General features: G+C 30.1%; 1 protein-coding gene across 9 annotated transcripts in view; it reads right to left on the minus strand.

Annotated features, from left to right (window-relative positions):
* Positions 1-15454, minus strand: part of LOC143253886 (rho-related BTB domain-containing protein 1-like) — a 47915-nt gene that overhangs the window by 12907 nt on the left and 19554 nt on the right. For 8 of the 9 annotated variants that reach the window (XM_076508409.1, XM_076508413.1, XM_076508411.1 and 5 more), the window contains 6 exons: positions 11551-11654; positions 7839-8036; positions 6134-6178; positions 1975-2182; positions 1252-1500; positions 370-773 (listed from right to left, as the gene is read on the minus strand). In XM_076508409.1, the coding sequence (XP_076364524.1) occupies positions 370-773; positions 1252-1500; positions 1975-2182; positions 6134-6178; positions 7839-8036; positions 11551-11654 (1208 nt within the window). The remainder of the gene's footprint in view (positions 1-369; positions 774-1251; positions 1501-1974; positions 2183-6133; positions 6179-7838; positions 8037-11550; positions 11655-15454) is intronic. The other variant, XM_076508407.1, reaches the window with a different exon arrangement.

A 15454-nucleotide genomic window follows, 5' to 3' on the forward strand; every position in this document is an offset into this window, starting at 1 on the left:
CCACCAAGATAATTATCACTGGCTAGCTAAAATTACATTAAAATATACAAGTAATCAGCATGGCTAGAAAATGCAACTTTTGCATATGTACAGCTTCTGATCTAAAAGAACTTTTCCAAATTTTGATATAGTTTACGATATTCTCTCATTCCCCTCCCCCCTTTCAAATTCCCTAGCTTTCCCAGGTGCATAGTCACCATGGAAACTGAAAGATGCTGCACTAAGAAGGGATGGAAAAACAATAGAAAAGGTAAAAATTCATTGAATTAACATGTACATAAACACAACATTAACAGTTTGTTATTACACACAAGATCACAATTCAATGTTGCTCTAGGTTACATTCACGTACTACCATGATTTACAAACCTTAGACACTGTTGTAAAGCAGCTGGAGTAATTTGCTTAGACATAGTCACTACTGTCTGCATTGATGATGTTATCTCTCCTCTGTGGTCTAGACCCTCACATGGTTCGAGACCGATGGACTGAAATGCACCTTGATTAAGAATTTTACAAACACTAGATCTTGATTCACTGTTGCTATCTTCTGGCTTATTGCTGTGGTCTGCCAAATCTGAACAACCTTCGCTGCTCTTTTTCTTCTGGGGCAATGTATGGGCACCACTAGAGTTAGCAATGTCTGAGCCACCACTGTTGTTGTTTGAGCTTCGTGGCAGCCGTAAAGAGGCACGTGTTGGTGGAGTGCTCTGGTAAATAAGCTGTTCTGTGTCATTGTTAAAACTTCCCACACCAGCTTCCAGTGTACTAACCTACGTAACACGATATTTCTTAACTTCTGAATTTATATTTTACATAAAATATCTAACCATCATTGGTTCTAATTTTCTGGATAATTTATTTAAGACATTAAATGTTTCTTTTCAGTTTGTTACACATATTTAGGCTTACTAATTTATAAGTCAAGTTTAACTTTTAAGTTACTGTGTTTTTGTTCAATAACTTTATTTATTTGTTATTATTATCATCAGAATTCCAATAATACGAAAATTAACAAAGTCATTACCAGATTTATTTACATCAAAACAATACATACTGAAAAATTATAAAACTACAAAAGAAATAACAATATATTTATTGTATATCAAGACCATGCTAACTAAACCAACTCTGTGAATTTCAATAATTTAAGTCACAACAAACCAAAGTTAAAATAACACTAATTTTTCTAATTAAAAAAAAAGTTACAATTACAACTAAGTTATAATAATAAGCCTAAATCCAACTCACCATACTGGACTCGCTAGAACTACGAGCAGATGTTGAAATATCTGGCGATAAATCCATTGTGAAGAGTTTGAAAAATGAACCACTAACTGCTGCTAACACTGCTTTGTGGGCAGAAAAGCCTATTTTTCCACAAAGGAATATTACATCAGTGAACACCTGGCTGTGAAACAGTGACAACATGTCATTCTCAAACTGTGAATCAGGAACGCAAATATTAGGAGATGGCTGCTTTGGAGGGCAAAATGGAACCTAGCATAATGATTCATTTGATCAGTGATAAAACAATTCTGTCTTTGTAGTTAACTATGAGTCTGCATTTAGTAACATACATAAATAACTTGGTAAATTACAACTTATTAGACTGATGAATACAGAATTCAATACTTTTTTTTTTTTGTTTATTGTTTCTACTGCTAAAAACATGCTGGTCACTTTAGTCCATCATGTTAGGAAAACATAGAAATTCAAGAAATCAATTTAACACAAAAATACAAAACCCTATTGCTTGACCACTTTAAAAAAAGGTACTTCTGAATAAAGAAACGTTTATCTTCGGAAAATATTTGGGTTATAGGGTTTCATATCTTTCTGGTCGTTTTAGTGGAAATGGTACTTCACGACTAAGCAAGTACTGTTTCAAGAGACCTGCAATGAATATTCACTTACAAATCCATAAAACTAATTCAAGTTTTAAGTCTCTAACACACTAACTGATAAACACACCTGAAGAAGGGGAGGCTGAACGTGTTTCAGGTTCGTCATCCAAAAACGTTGCTGTCTCCGGGATATAAGAGCCACCCTAATTATGTTCTCAAACACTTCATTCACACCGTAATGAGTAAGGACACTAGTTTCGTAATAAGGAGCTGCAATTTCTTTTGCGACCATTCGACCGTGTTCTGGAGTTAAGATGTCGGTTTCTCGCAGAGGTCTAAGGAGAAGAATACATGTTATAAACTTATTTTAGAAATATATAAAATTATCATTGGTTTCAAATTACATTATTCTCAAGCTTAAGGTTTAACTATATATATACATATATACTGACAAAATTCAACGAACATGCAACCATACAAAGTCGACACAAAACAAGTGTCTGTTAAATTACAATATTCAGTAAATAGTCCTTAAATGATGTGACTAACAAACAGCTGCTGGCATAGAAACAGAAGTGTTTTAGATTTTGTATAAAGGTATTAAACTGACTGTAAAACTTTGGAAAGTTTTAAGTTTAAAACAAAATAACAAGAATCACATGTTCCAACATGTGGAATTCATCTAACTTGAAGTTATCACAACTGACGAACAAGATACTGGTCAGTATTAACAAAGAGATTCAAGGTAAAGCCTTATGGCAGTAAATTTTCATGACAAAAATACAATATATAATAAACAGTGTTATTACAATGTTTATTTTTAAATTAGCCCCCTTTCTACAGAAATTTTCTAATATAAATCTACCACTAATCATAAGAAGTTTGTTTTAGTAGTTTGGTACATACAACATAAACCAGCACACAAGAAACACTGTCTTAAAACAAACAGTTATGCTTCATCTTTCCTTCAGATTATATCACTCAACTCTGATCACATCTGATCAAGCTCTATCTGATGAGACCATGCATTTTGACTATAGCCATTCAACACACTTTTCTTTGAAAATGGCTCCCTTGTAAGGATATCATGCACCTTTCCTCTCTGCTGGCTTTCCAGAATACAGGGTGTCCCAGAAGTCTAGACCCACAGGGAAAAACACACAATGTATTCTTAAGACAAAATAATAAAAATCTTATGACCTGAGAACTTTTAAAAAATGAATGTTTCTTCTTTAAAAGCAAACTGAATAAGGTCTATCTATTTGAAAGTCTCGGGTTGTGGGGAAGAATACACAATGTATTCTTTATGCAGAATTGTAAAATCCCCACAACCCAACCGTTTCAATAGATAGACCTTTCTTATTCAATTTGCCCTCAAAGAAGAAAAATCCACCTTTTAAAAGTTCTCAGGTTATAGAGTTTTATCACTTTGAACCTACATGTTTTTCTGACATCATCAACGCATTCTTAATTTATTTATTATTCAAACTGCATACCATTAACAGCAACACACCTAACAATTCTTGATATACTGTGCCACCAGGGTATTTTATTTTCTGAAATATGTACAACTGACACTAGAAATGTGTTTAACTTTAAAAATACAATGTCTATATTTCCTATGAATCCAGACCTCTGAAGCAATCTGAGTAACTTGTGAATAAAGATGATTGTTTTTCAGGCCTTGTTTCAACCACCCAATCACATAGAAGTTCATAGGTGCTGCATCCAGTGACTTCACTAGTATATGTCATGTAAGAAAGAGTTGGAATATCTATTTCACTCTCCAGCTGCTTGATGTATGCAATGACTGAAAAGGTACCTTCCACAGAAGCAACATTTGTATATGATTTGCACTGCTTTTCTAGATGGAGGTACTTCTTGACTACATTGTGTATTATTGCGAATGGGCACACTTGTTGAGGGACTCTTTCTGAATGGTCACAGTGTCCCAAGATAATACATAATATTCTTCTTCTATTCCAAAACCATTTTAAAATTTCTAAATTGCTGATCTGAACGCATTTTTATGATTTGTGTGTTAAATTTACTATGTCACAATTGCCTGTTACATTCCTCTTGCAAAAAGAAGTTAACTGTAGGTGACATAATACCACCTATGAAATTGTCAAAATACAGTTCTGTTACAAGCCATTCCACCACAACTTTTTATTGGCTGTGGCTGTCATGTGACATGTTGAGTTTCATATTCAGAATAGTTTTAATATAATGTTCTCAACCCTTTGTACAACTGACCAAAGAAAAATGTATAACAACATTAAACAATCAAATTTTTATTAAAATCTTAACAGAATATTGAATAGCTTTATTGATAGAACAACCAATACACTATAATGGTTGTTTAAATATTTCAGCTAACTGAATAACATATCAGAAAAAAATAAGTACAATTTAAGACTATTTCCATTCATACTTAAGTATTAATAAAATAAATTGTGGGACAACACAAGACCAAACCAGAGAGGCAACTTCACATCCATAGTCCCTTTCTCTAAAACCAAGCTTTCAGCTTTGAGCATAACAACAAACAAACAAGCTCTCTCTTTTTCTTGTACTGAAATTTTATCCATCAAAACAAATTCTATCAAAGATAATATTTTTAAAACAATAGTTAACTTATATGAATATCTAGAAGGCTATTAAAAAATTAAAAATGAAAGAAGCAGCATAATCCTGCAGAACCTTTTGACACCACTGGCTCGAAGGCACTAGCTACTTTGCCTATTAGTTAATCCGAACCTGAAAGGGGCAACTCATCTCCACTGTAATAAGAGTTTGTTCATTGTGATGTCTTGTTTACTGAACTTGTTTGAATTAATGATTTCATTAATCCTCTCCCAACAGGTAGGTCAAAGGGCACATGCCACAATGGGTTAGCATCATTACTCTGTTTCTGTGTATCAAACCAGTGAGCTAGAAGCATTACTCTACAATTCTACACAATAAACGGATTACTTAGGATCAATATTCAGTGATTACGTCACTCTCTGTAATATATTTGCTTGTTACAACAAACAGAAATTCTATGAAGAAAGAATCATACATATCCATAATATTTGCAATTGAACAAAATGAATAATAACAGACGTTTTAATTACACAAACAGTTGCAATCATTCCAAAATAGGGAAATGTTTTATTTATTCAGCACAGTTTTATCTTCAAACATCATTTTACTTTCGTATACAGAAACTGAAGTGTGTAAGTTTTGGTAAACTATTTTCTAACTAATGTTTTTAACTGGAGTTCCCATTTGTGGAAAACGTTTAATGAAATCTTTGGAGTAGACACACCACTTATTGCTACGAATATATTTGAGAGTTAGGAGAAACATGAATTAAAATACATCATATGGTGATAAAGAAATACTTAAAGAGTTTGTGACGTTGAGAGTAGAGGAGGTATAATTAATAATTTGTGTGTTCTTACAAGTGCAATTAAACAGTTTATTAATAATAAACAAAACCACCATGGTTTTGATAATACATACACACAAATTCTTCTGTCAACACATTATGATGGAGAAACTAAAAGTACAATATAAAGTAACTTGTATAAGTTGGTACTTTTAGTTGTTTTTTTTCTTGATAAAAATAGCCACTTTCAAAACATCTGACTAAAGAAATGTTTGCTGCTAAAGTCACGGTGTTTTCCAAAATGACAAATCTAATAAATACAACTTAAATAGGCCCTAGAACAACAGATTTGATTGATAGTGCCTTGTAATTCAGGTCATAACAGGCTAAATCATGATCACTGAACTCTGTTTCTGTCATCTATTTAGATGAGAATGTAAAGAAAATTCATTTGATAACATACATATCTGCTTAATGTGTCAGATTACATCTCTGTATTTAACTTCCAAATAAAACAGACAGCCCACATACAGATATTTCTTTACTGACAAAGAACAACTTTATCTAAATTTTATTTAACTAAGTCCTCAAGTTAATTGTTAAGACCATCAAATTCTGTATTTCAACACTCTTATCTTTATTAGCTCATGTACCTTTGTTACTGCTGTTCCAACCAACAACAGTGCACATCTGTAACCTGTTTAAGATTTCAAAGAAGTACAAGATACGTATGAATGGCATGGTAAAGTTTCAATAAAATTATAGCTGGCAGTAGTAACTAAAGATTTAAATAAATTAATATTTCTAAACAAAAGGTCTTGATATATGCACATATCATCAACTTTAAAACACTTTGTAGCACAAACTGTGTGTTTACATTTTCTACTTCTAATAAAAGTTAAATAAGTACCTTCCCCACTCAGGATTTCTGCTTGAAACACATGGATGATTGCCCCTGAAAAAACACAAAGAGCAAAGAGTTCATAGCTGCACATTCCACTTGGGGAAAACAGACTTACAATCCATGAAGAAATTAATTAGTATCCAAACTGGATTACTGAATAGTTTCTGTGGTTCTGTCTTCAGGTCTGATTCTACTGAACACTATTGGAATGTAGTATTGAAGAGGTTGGCAAAATGTTATTTTTTACTGGGTGCCACTTGTCAAAATTCAAAATATAAAACCATTTTCACATGCAAACACTGTTTTGTTTTTCAAAATTTAGGTTAAATATTATAATTTTATAATGTGTTTAGTAACATTAGCTAATTAATAGTTTTCAATAATAATAATACACAAGTTTGATACAAATTTTTTATTTTAATTCTACAACATAGTATAAACATTTTGACTTATTTTAATTACACTTTAATTAAAATAATTCAAAGATTTGGTAAACTTATCCCGAATCAGTTAACTGTTTTATAAAACTGACTCAGGTATACACTTCTTCCAGGAACTTTTTTCTTTATGTACCTGAAGTTAGCATTTAAATCACTGTTTGTAAAAATCTTTATTAAACCACTGTTAGCCTGTTATAACAGATGTTCTGAATTTTGAACTTTCTTGCCAGAAGTGATTGTATCTTAAGATATTATTTTATATTCAAAGATTAGAACAAAATAGAAGTCTATGTGGTTTCCAAATACAAAAAATTACAGTAGCATATATAATCATGAAACATAGATGAGTTATTAACCTGATGAAGAATATGATTCTAATTTGTTTGTTTTCTAAGTAGAAGAAACATAAAACTCAACAAACAGTTAACAGTAGAAAACAAAAACAGTTCTTCAAAAGTTCTCCAAAACCATTTCAGTCAAATAACAAGAATTTTTGTCAAATTAAAAAGAAATCTACAAGCTAGTTCAATCAAACCAACATTATCTCTTTTATTTATTTGAATGAATTATTTTTAGTAATAAAATACCTAATAAAAATGGCTGACAAACAAACTAAATTATACAGCTTGTCTTGATTTTAGTTTCATTTTATTTGAAACAGTAAGATTTTAACTGCTATTTTAACAAAGATTTGTAATAAATCTCTAAAAACAATTTTTTTTATTATTATAATACAAAATAATCAAGACAGAATTTAAATATTCATATCATTATAACATACCAAAACAACACAGTTATTTTTGCATACAAAACCTCCTTAAAAGTGTTACAGGAAATATGAAACATTCCTAACTGGAAGATCACTGTTCAAATCTCTTACCTCAATATCATCTTATCCAAGTAGTTCTCTAGTAATTTAAAATTTAATACAACTAAGACTAACCACTAAATGTTAAAGGTTTGAACATGCAAAAATAATTACCTAACAAAAAACCACATAAGTGGTGAAGAGAAATGTGAATTATGCAATGTAATATCACTAAATCAATAAAATATATCAAATTATCCTTAGTTTTTCCTTTATAAAACTACTTTGTGTTTTTTTTAAAGATAGATATAAATCACCAAAGTTAGTGCAAGATGACCAGTGAGTAACATAATATCAAAATATCTCTAAGACTTTTTTTGTTCATTGGAGGTAATATATATCATAATACAATAAATATGAGGTGTGAAAACACCATCTACTGATGTGGTTATTAAGTACAAACCTGAAAAAAGGACTACGGTCACGACACAAGCTCAAAAATTCCTCATCTCTGTATATGTACCGGAGGTCATTCTTACACCCTACCAAAACTATTGGTGTGTTTGGACAAAATTTTCGAATTTCAGGATACCATACAACTTTACAGTTTCGAAGTGATAATGGGTTGGCAATTGAAAAACAGAGTAAAACAACATCTGACCTAGAAAAGGAAACAAACATTCAAATGTATTCCAAAATCACAACACCCCATTAACTAACTAATGGTAACTCTACCCAAACTAAATTGTTACAAGCTGCATCACATCAAAAGTGTAAATGTATCTTATGTATGTAAATTAATTACAATGCACAACAAAGTTTTTGCTTCTTTAACACTGTTGGGTGTTCTTTATAAATTTTTGGCTGCTGATCAATAAAATCACATCCACATTTGCCCATCATGTACCGTTTCAACGAAATCTTCAGTGTTGCTACAATGTAAAAACGATATCAGGGCAACTGGAATCCATCAATGCTTGCTGACTACTGTTGGACACTGCAACGTGATGCACCGGACATTGATTCCAAACAAAAAATCAGGAGCAAAACACTTTTAATTATGTTGAACGTAATAGCATATTAGAAACATAAACACAATTAAACACGTTATTGCTGGTAAACAGTTAACTGTCTATTTCTCAAAGTTCCTACGTGATGAAGCAAAACCAAAACTATATTTTTGCATACCCAACAAGTACCTGTCACATCAGCGAAACCTTTTAAGGAAGCAAAACTTTTCAAAAAAATTGTTGTGCAGTGTTAGTATAGGTATAAAAGTATTCCTTTATATTGGTTTAATTTTGGTTTCAGTTGTCGTATAAGTGAGGCTTCTTTGATTTAGCATTTGTTTATATTTGTTTCCCTACTTAATATCTAGGTGTTTTCTATGGTTATCTTGTGTTTATTTGATTTGCAGTGTTCAAAAATGTGTGAAGGTGTTTTTTGTGTTCTTTGAATCTAGTTTCCATTTTTCTGCTTGTTTCTCCAATATAGAAGTCATGGCAGTTGTTGCATTGTATTTTATAAATTAAATTATGTTGGTGTTGTGTTTCTCAGTGTAATTTTTAAATAGTGTAGACTTTTGTTTTGTACCAGGTTTTTGAATAAATTTAGTGTTTACTGGAATGTTGTATTTTGTTGCAAGTTTTTTCCAAATATTTGTTATTTTTTTCCTGATGTCAGGAACATATGGTATGCAGCAGTACAAGGTTTTGTAGTTTGTTCTATCTTGAGATTTATTATTGTTTGTTTATTGTTGGTCTAGGTATATGCGTATAAATTTTTCTACAGTTTTTTTGAGAAAATTTGTTTACATTGATGAATTGTTGTTTTATTTTGTTGATTTAATCGTTAATTTTATTGGGTGAACATAGTTTTGTGGTTGCATTTATTTGGTTTCTTAGTATGTTGAGATTTTGTTTTTTTTCATGTGCTGAGTCCCAGAGAATGTATAATTCAGTATGGGTGATTTTTCTGTGGATTTCTGTTTCGAACTGTGTATCAGTTCTAGTAATTTTGAGGTTAAGAAATACTATTTGGTTAGTTTTTTCATGTTCACAGGTAAACTTAATGTCAGGATGGATCAAGTTGACACGATTGACAAAAACTAAGTATGTGTTCTGTAGATGTGAATGCAGAAATTGTATCATCAACATATCTGTACCAGTATAGTGGTGGGTGTAAGGCTGAACTGATCACTTGTGATTCAATATGTCATAAAAATGTTGGCTAGAACTAGTGGCATGGGATTCCCCATACTTATGTCATTTATTTGTAGGTAGTTTTGGTTATTGAACATAAAAGCTAGTTTTGGTGGTAGTGAGACATCAAAATTTCTTTATTAATTATTATCATCTGTACCAACCAGTCTTGAATAGACCTATCATTCTCCACCTCAATTGCTCATCATTTAAAACTATTAAAAAGTTATCTATCAGCACTGTTTTGATTCATCACCAAAACAAATTAAAGCATAAAATTAGTCAACTAAATAAGTAATGTAAACTTAAACTATATATACAGCTTTAACAAATAATGTAAAAACACTATATATAGTTTCAACAAATAACTGAATAACACTATATATAGTTTTAATAAATAACTTACAAACACTATATGCAGTTTAGTAAATTAATAAGTCATTAAAAGTATTCCTAATTAATTATAGAATGATAAACTAAACATAAAACGTACCAGCAAATAAACAAAATAACCTTTGACTCTTATCAGTTATTCTCAGTCACAATTAATGATTGAACAATAAAGCCCACCAAAATACAACTTTCAAGTTGGAAAATATAAATACTTTATCCATCTAGCTTCAAATATGCATTCATTCAGCCTTTTTAATGACGAACAATATTATCATATTCTTAATTATGAATAACATTCTTACATGTTAATAATAAAAATACTCCTATACTTTTAATAATAAAAAATACAATCATATTCTTAATAATGAATACTATTTCATGTTTCAATAATAAACAATATTCCATTTGTTAATGATGAATAACATTCTCATGTTTCAATAATAAACAATATTGCAATATCTTAATGATGAAAATTATCATGTTCTTAAAGATGAATAATATTCTCATGTTTCATTAATAAACAATATTCCATTTATTAATGATGAAAATTATCATGTTCTTAATGATGAATAATATTCTCATGTTTCAATAATAAACAATATTCCATTTATTAATGATGAAAATTATCATGTTCTTAATGATGAATAATATTCTCATGTTTCTATAATAAACAATATTCCATTTATTAATGATGAATAATATTCTCATGTTTCAATAATAAACAATATTCCATTTATTAATGATGAAAATTATCATGTTCTTAATGATGAATAATATTCTCATGTTTCTATAATAAACAATATTCCATTTATTAATGATGAATAATATTCTCATGTTTCAATAATAAACAATATTCCATTTATTAATAATGAAAATTAACATGTTCTTAATGATGAATAATATTCTTGCAGGCTTAAAATGTATAATATTCTCATGTTTCAATAATAAACAATATTCCATTTATAAATGATGAAAATTATCATGTTCCTAATTATGAATAATATTCTTGCAGACTTTACAATGTATAATATACTTATGTTCTCAGTGATAACAACCATTTTTAAAAATTAAAAACTAAATTATTCCCATGTTCTTGATGAAGAACATTATTTTAATTTCGTTAATTGTGAAGAATATTCTCACAGATTTAAAGATATATAATATTCACATATACATAATAATGAATAATTCTAGATGCATTTACATTGCACATCATTTTCTCAAAGGAAAATGGGAAATCATAAAGTGATTTAGGTAAAGAGCATAAAAAAGATTATTCTAAAATTACCACAACAATGTTCAATTACTTCTTGAATTTTCTCATGACATTTTAAATGTGTATGTTATGTATGAAACAGTCAAGAATTTTGAAGATTCATATGAAAAATTATTATACTAGAAAACAAATATTGTGAAATGAGAAAGTGATAAACAGTGTACTGAAATTTTATGATTTATCACTTATATCTTATCATTAAACTGAAGTCATCCAAACATCACTGATTTGTTATGTAGTCACACATTGTGGCTCAAAAAATATTCTAGTAAATGCACTCACAACCTCAGAATGGCATAACATACCTTCCATATGCAAATCTTCTATCTTTATCATGGTCCCCAAAAGTGTCCCACAGCCGAAGCGAAATACTAACACCATCCACAACATCCCAAGAGCGTTCCAACACCTACTCAAAACACAAAAATCATGTACATACAAAAAAAAGACTGGAACTTCTTCACAATGACTGGTTTAACACATATTCTTTATCACTATAAGTATGAAAAATATTACAGTCATTTCTCACAATATTACTTAAATAAAAAAATAATACTGAAATATGATATGGGTGTCACAATTAACTATTCTCAAATCAATTGAAGTACTGATCAATGATAAAAGTAATATCACTTTATGCATGCTTTAAAATTTTTAGATTCTACAGTAATATGTATGGTGTCTCAGAAATTAAATCAATAAACAAGATTGGAAGTACCGTTTTTCCTACAGGTATTTCACACTTAAGCCATGCATCATGTTTCATAGTACTACTACTTACTATATTTTCTAGTTCTTACAACAAACAAACTATAGGATTCAGTGTTCAATTCCATTTATTAATCCAAGACTTATATCCTACACATGCAATTCCTCAGACTGTAGAAAAAATACATCATTCAATTAAGGAAAACATAATGGTACACTTAAAGAAGTATTTAAAACTCTACGTTGTCATACAGTTCATCTGTCAACAACCAAAACAGTGTAATCCCAAAAGTCAATCAACTACCAAATTTTGTTTATACTCTGAATCATTCTTAAAACCAATTTTCAGAAAGATATGAAGATAAACACAATATTAACTCAAAATATTATGCGTGATAATATATATATACATATTTCATAATTAAGTTTTTGTTCTTTTATAACATTTGGTAAGATGAAAAACACATATATCTAGTCCTAATGTTCATAAAATATTCCTTTAAGTTTTTGTTCTAGAGCACACAACTTCAATATATGCTTGTATACGTTTACATGTTTGTACATATGATATTATAATAGATGTTTCGTCAACTCTCTTTTTCAAGTCTATTTTTTAATATTTTGGGAAACATGGATAAATGTTTAAAATATTCTCCACACCAAAATTATGGGAAAACAAATCTTTAGAAAATAATAAAAGAATGATATTTTAATATAAATAAGTGTTTATTGTTAGAAATTAATGTAAGACACAGATCTTAGATGTAAAGTGTTAAGACAATCAAAAAGTTAGTGTTCAAGAACAAAACTCAAATTATTGTCTTTAAAACTATTACATATAGTGCTCTGTCAGAAAAATACTATGGCAAATAGCTTTTTTACTGTACATATACACATTCTTTCAAAACGTCTTTTTCAAGACATTTTCTTCAATTTGAGATTTAAAGAGCTTAAAATTAGACAAATTGTGTAGAATTACAAAACATTAGCATTTAAAAATTAACATTTCATTAAAAATTTGACATTGTGGCATAGTGAAGAGACAATATTAATGGCAAATCTATGTCAAAAAGATATCATATGAATATGCCAATGAAGAAGTTGCTTCATATTTCATTAAAAATGTATAACTGATATAGAAATTATGTTTAACCTATAACTTTGAGAGCTCTTTCAATGACAAAAGCCCCTCTAGTGGCTCAGTAAGAAGTCTGAAAATTTATAATGCCAGAAACTTAATTTTGATACCTGTGGTGGGCACAGCAGAAATAGCCTGTTATGTAGCTTTGTGCTTGACAACAAAACAGTGACTATTTCTATGTCAGGAGTAGAGCTCTGCAATTCTTCACCACTAGGGGACAGTGCCAGCAATAGAAAGATCAGGCTTCATCAGGTAGAAACATACTTTCACTGTAAAGGAACTAGTTCTAAAAATGTTTCATAAAAGTCCATTGAGTAATACACACACAGTTACTTTTAATAATTGTTTTACCCACCTAAAAATCAGAAAAATGGAGGATTGTTTGTTGAATCACGAGCAAGAACAAAGCTACCCAAGGCTTACTTGCACTAGCAGTCAATATTTTTTGAAATGATAAGCTAAAGGGAATGTAGCTGGTAAACAAAACCCACTTTATGTTCTCTTACCCTTGTCAGACTGAACAGTGTAATTTGAGAATTGGTTTTATAACAAACCCAATACCCCAAAGTGCAGAGCACAATTTATTTACTCTTTTTTGGTTGTCTTTTGTTACACAACAAGAACAACAGATCCACAATTCAGCATACTACTTCCCCAGCTACACTGGCCCAATAACTGGTGGGAGAGGTAAAAGTAACCAGAAAATTGCATGATTATAAAACTTACCAAATAAATCTTTATTTCAATAATGACGTTTATGTTAAAGAAACTAAATGACCATTACTATGTGACATACACAGTCTACCACTTCAGCTCTTGTTACATACACACAAAATATTAAACATGCTTCTTTGAGAACATGCTTCAGTTTTACAGAAACTTTTCTGCAAATATTCTATCACCAAATCATACAAGCTGCTAAAATCTTTCTTTCCATGCCAAACCTAATAAACATGCATGATAAAACAACAAACCAAAGTTCTAGAAAACAACACTGGGAAACAGATAAACCATGAAAATAACACCTAAATAGAACCTTTCTTTAGTTAACCAGTCTATAAAACGAATATATAATATTCTGATTGACACCATCAAGTATATTTGTTTATTTCAGTATAAAAATTAATTTTCTTTTGAAGTACACATCATTTATATGGAATGCCACATAAATCTTACAAATCATTACTAGGCCTAACTTGTTTGGAAACAGTCCTAAAAAATGGGGTGCCTATGCTTTGCTGCCCAGTGCAAGTATTGTAACCTGGATTTCAAACCCCTTTATTTACTGTTGAGCTACTGGAAGAGGGGAGGGAGTTCACTCACAACAATCAAATAATTCATCTTAACAACAACAGTGCCCCAAATGTTTGTTCCCAAAATTTTAAAACTATGTCCTTAAGTAAAACAGCTTAGAACAATAACTCTCAAAAGTAAAAAATTTTTGACGCAAGTAATATAATTTCAACAGCAATGGCAGTTTAACATTTTCATAACACCAACACTTTTGGACTTTCAGAGTGTTTCCACATGTCATTAATCAAGCTAACTGTCACGGAAACACCACTTGCTAAGCAACAAGAAACAAAGTCGAAAGCTAACTCATAACACTGGCCTAGACTACACTTTTCTAAGCCTAAAAAATCAAGAGTTGATTATTCATTGAACCAATAATCCTACGGTTCGTTTATCACCTACGTAAAAAAAATGTCTACGAGTAAATCTATATTAAACAACGATTATCGATTCCAATCCATGATTTTCTTTTTCAACGCTTTCCATGACTTGACACTTACTTACTTCAGAGTAAGTATACATAACTGGAAGCTAACTCTCAAAACATTGATTGAGATTCCTCAAGTGAACAATATTTTACTCATCTCTGTGCCATTTTTTTAGATGCCCTCTCGCTGGATAAAAATAACATCTTTGTTTGAATAATTACTACAAACAAATTTTAAAATATTATTTTCTCCTTAATTGTCAATGAAAAAAAAACTTAAATAACTAAAGTCTAGCAAGTAAGTTCGCGACATAAAATGCAGTACACGGCTTAACAGATAAACAAGTATCTACATTTCACGTACGTATACCAAATTCAACAGATATTATACTGGTAAATCGATAAAATGTTTATGAAATCTGGTTCATTTTACATAAATTAAACAAGTGTGAAGCTAATACTCAACAAATCAAAAAAGGGTAAATATACGTAACTGCATGGTTAAGGAAAAACAGGAAATTAGAAATGCTTTACGAAAATAAAAATATTTATGTTTTTTTTAGTAATGGTTAAATATTACCATTCACTTTCTTTATTCAAATAAGTGTCTCTACAGCTAATAAGAAATAACCACGTAAAA

The sequence above is a fragment of the Tachypleus tridentatus genome, chromosome 6 (genome assembly GCF_004210375.1).
Source record: "Tachypleus tridentatus isolate NWPU-2018 chromosome 6, ASM421037v1, whole genome shotgun sequence".
NCBI classification, from domain to species: domain Eukaryota; kingdom Metazoa; phylum Arthropoda; class Merostomata; order Xiphosura; family Limulidae; genus Tachypleus; species Tachypleus tridentatus.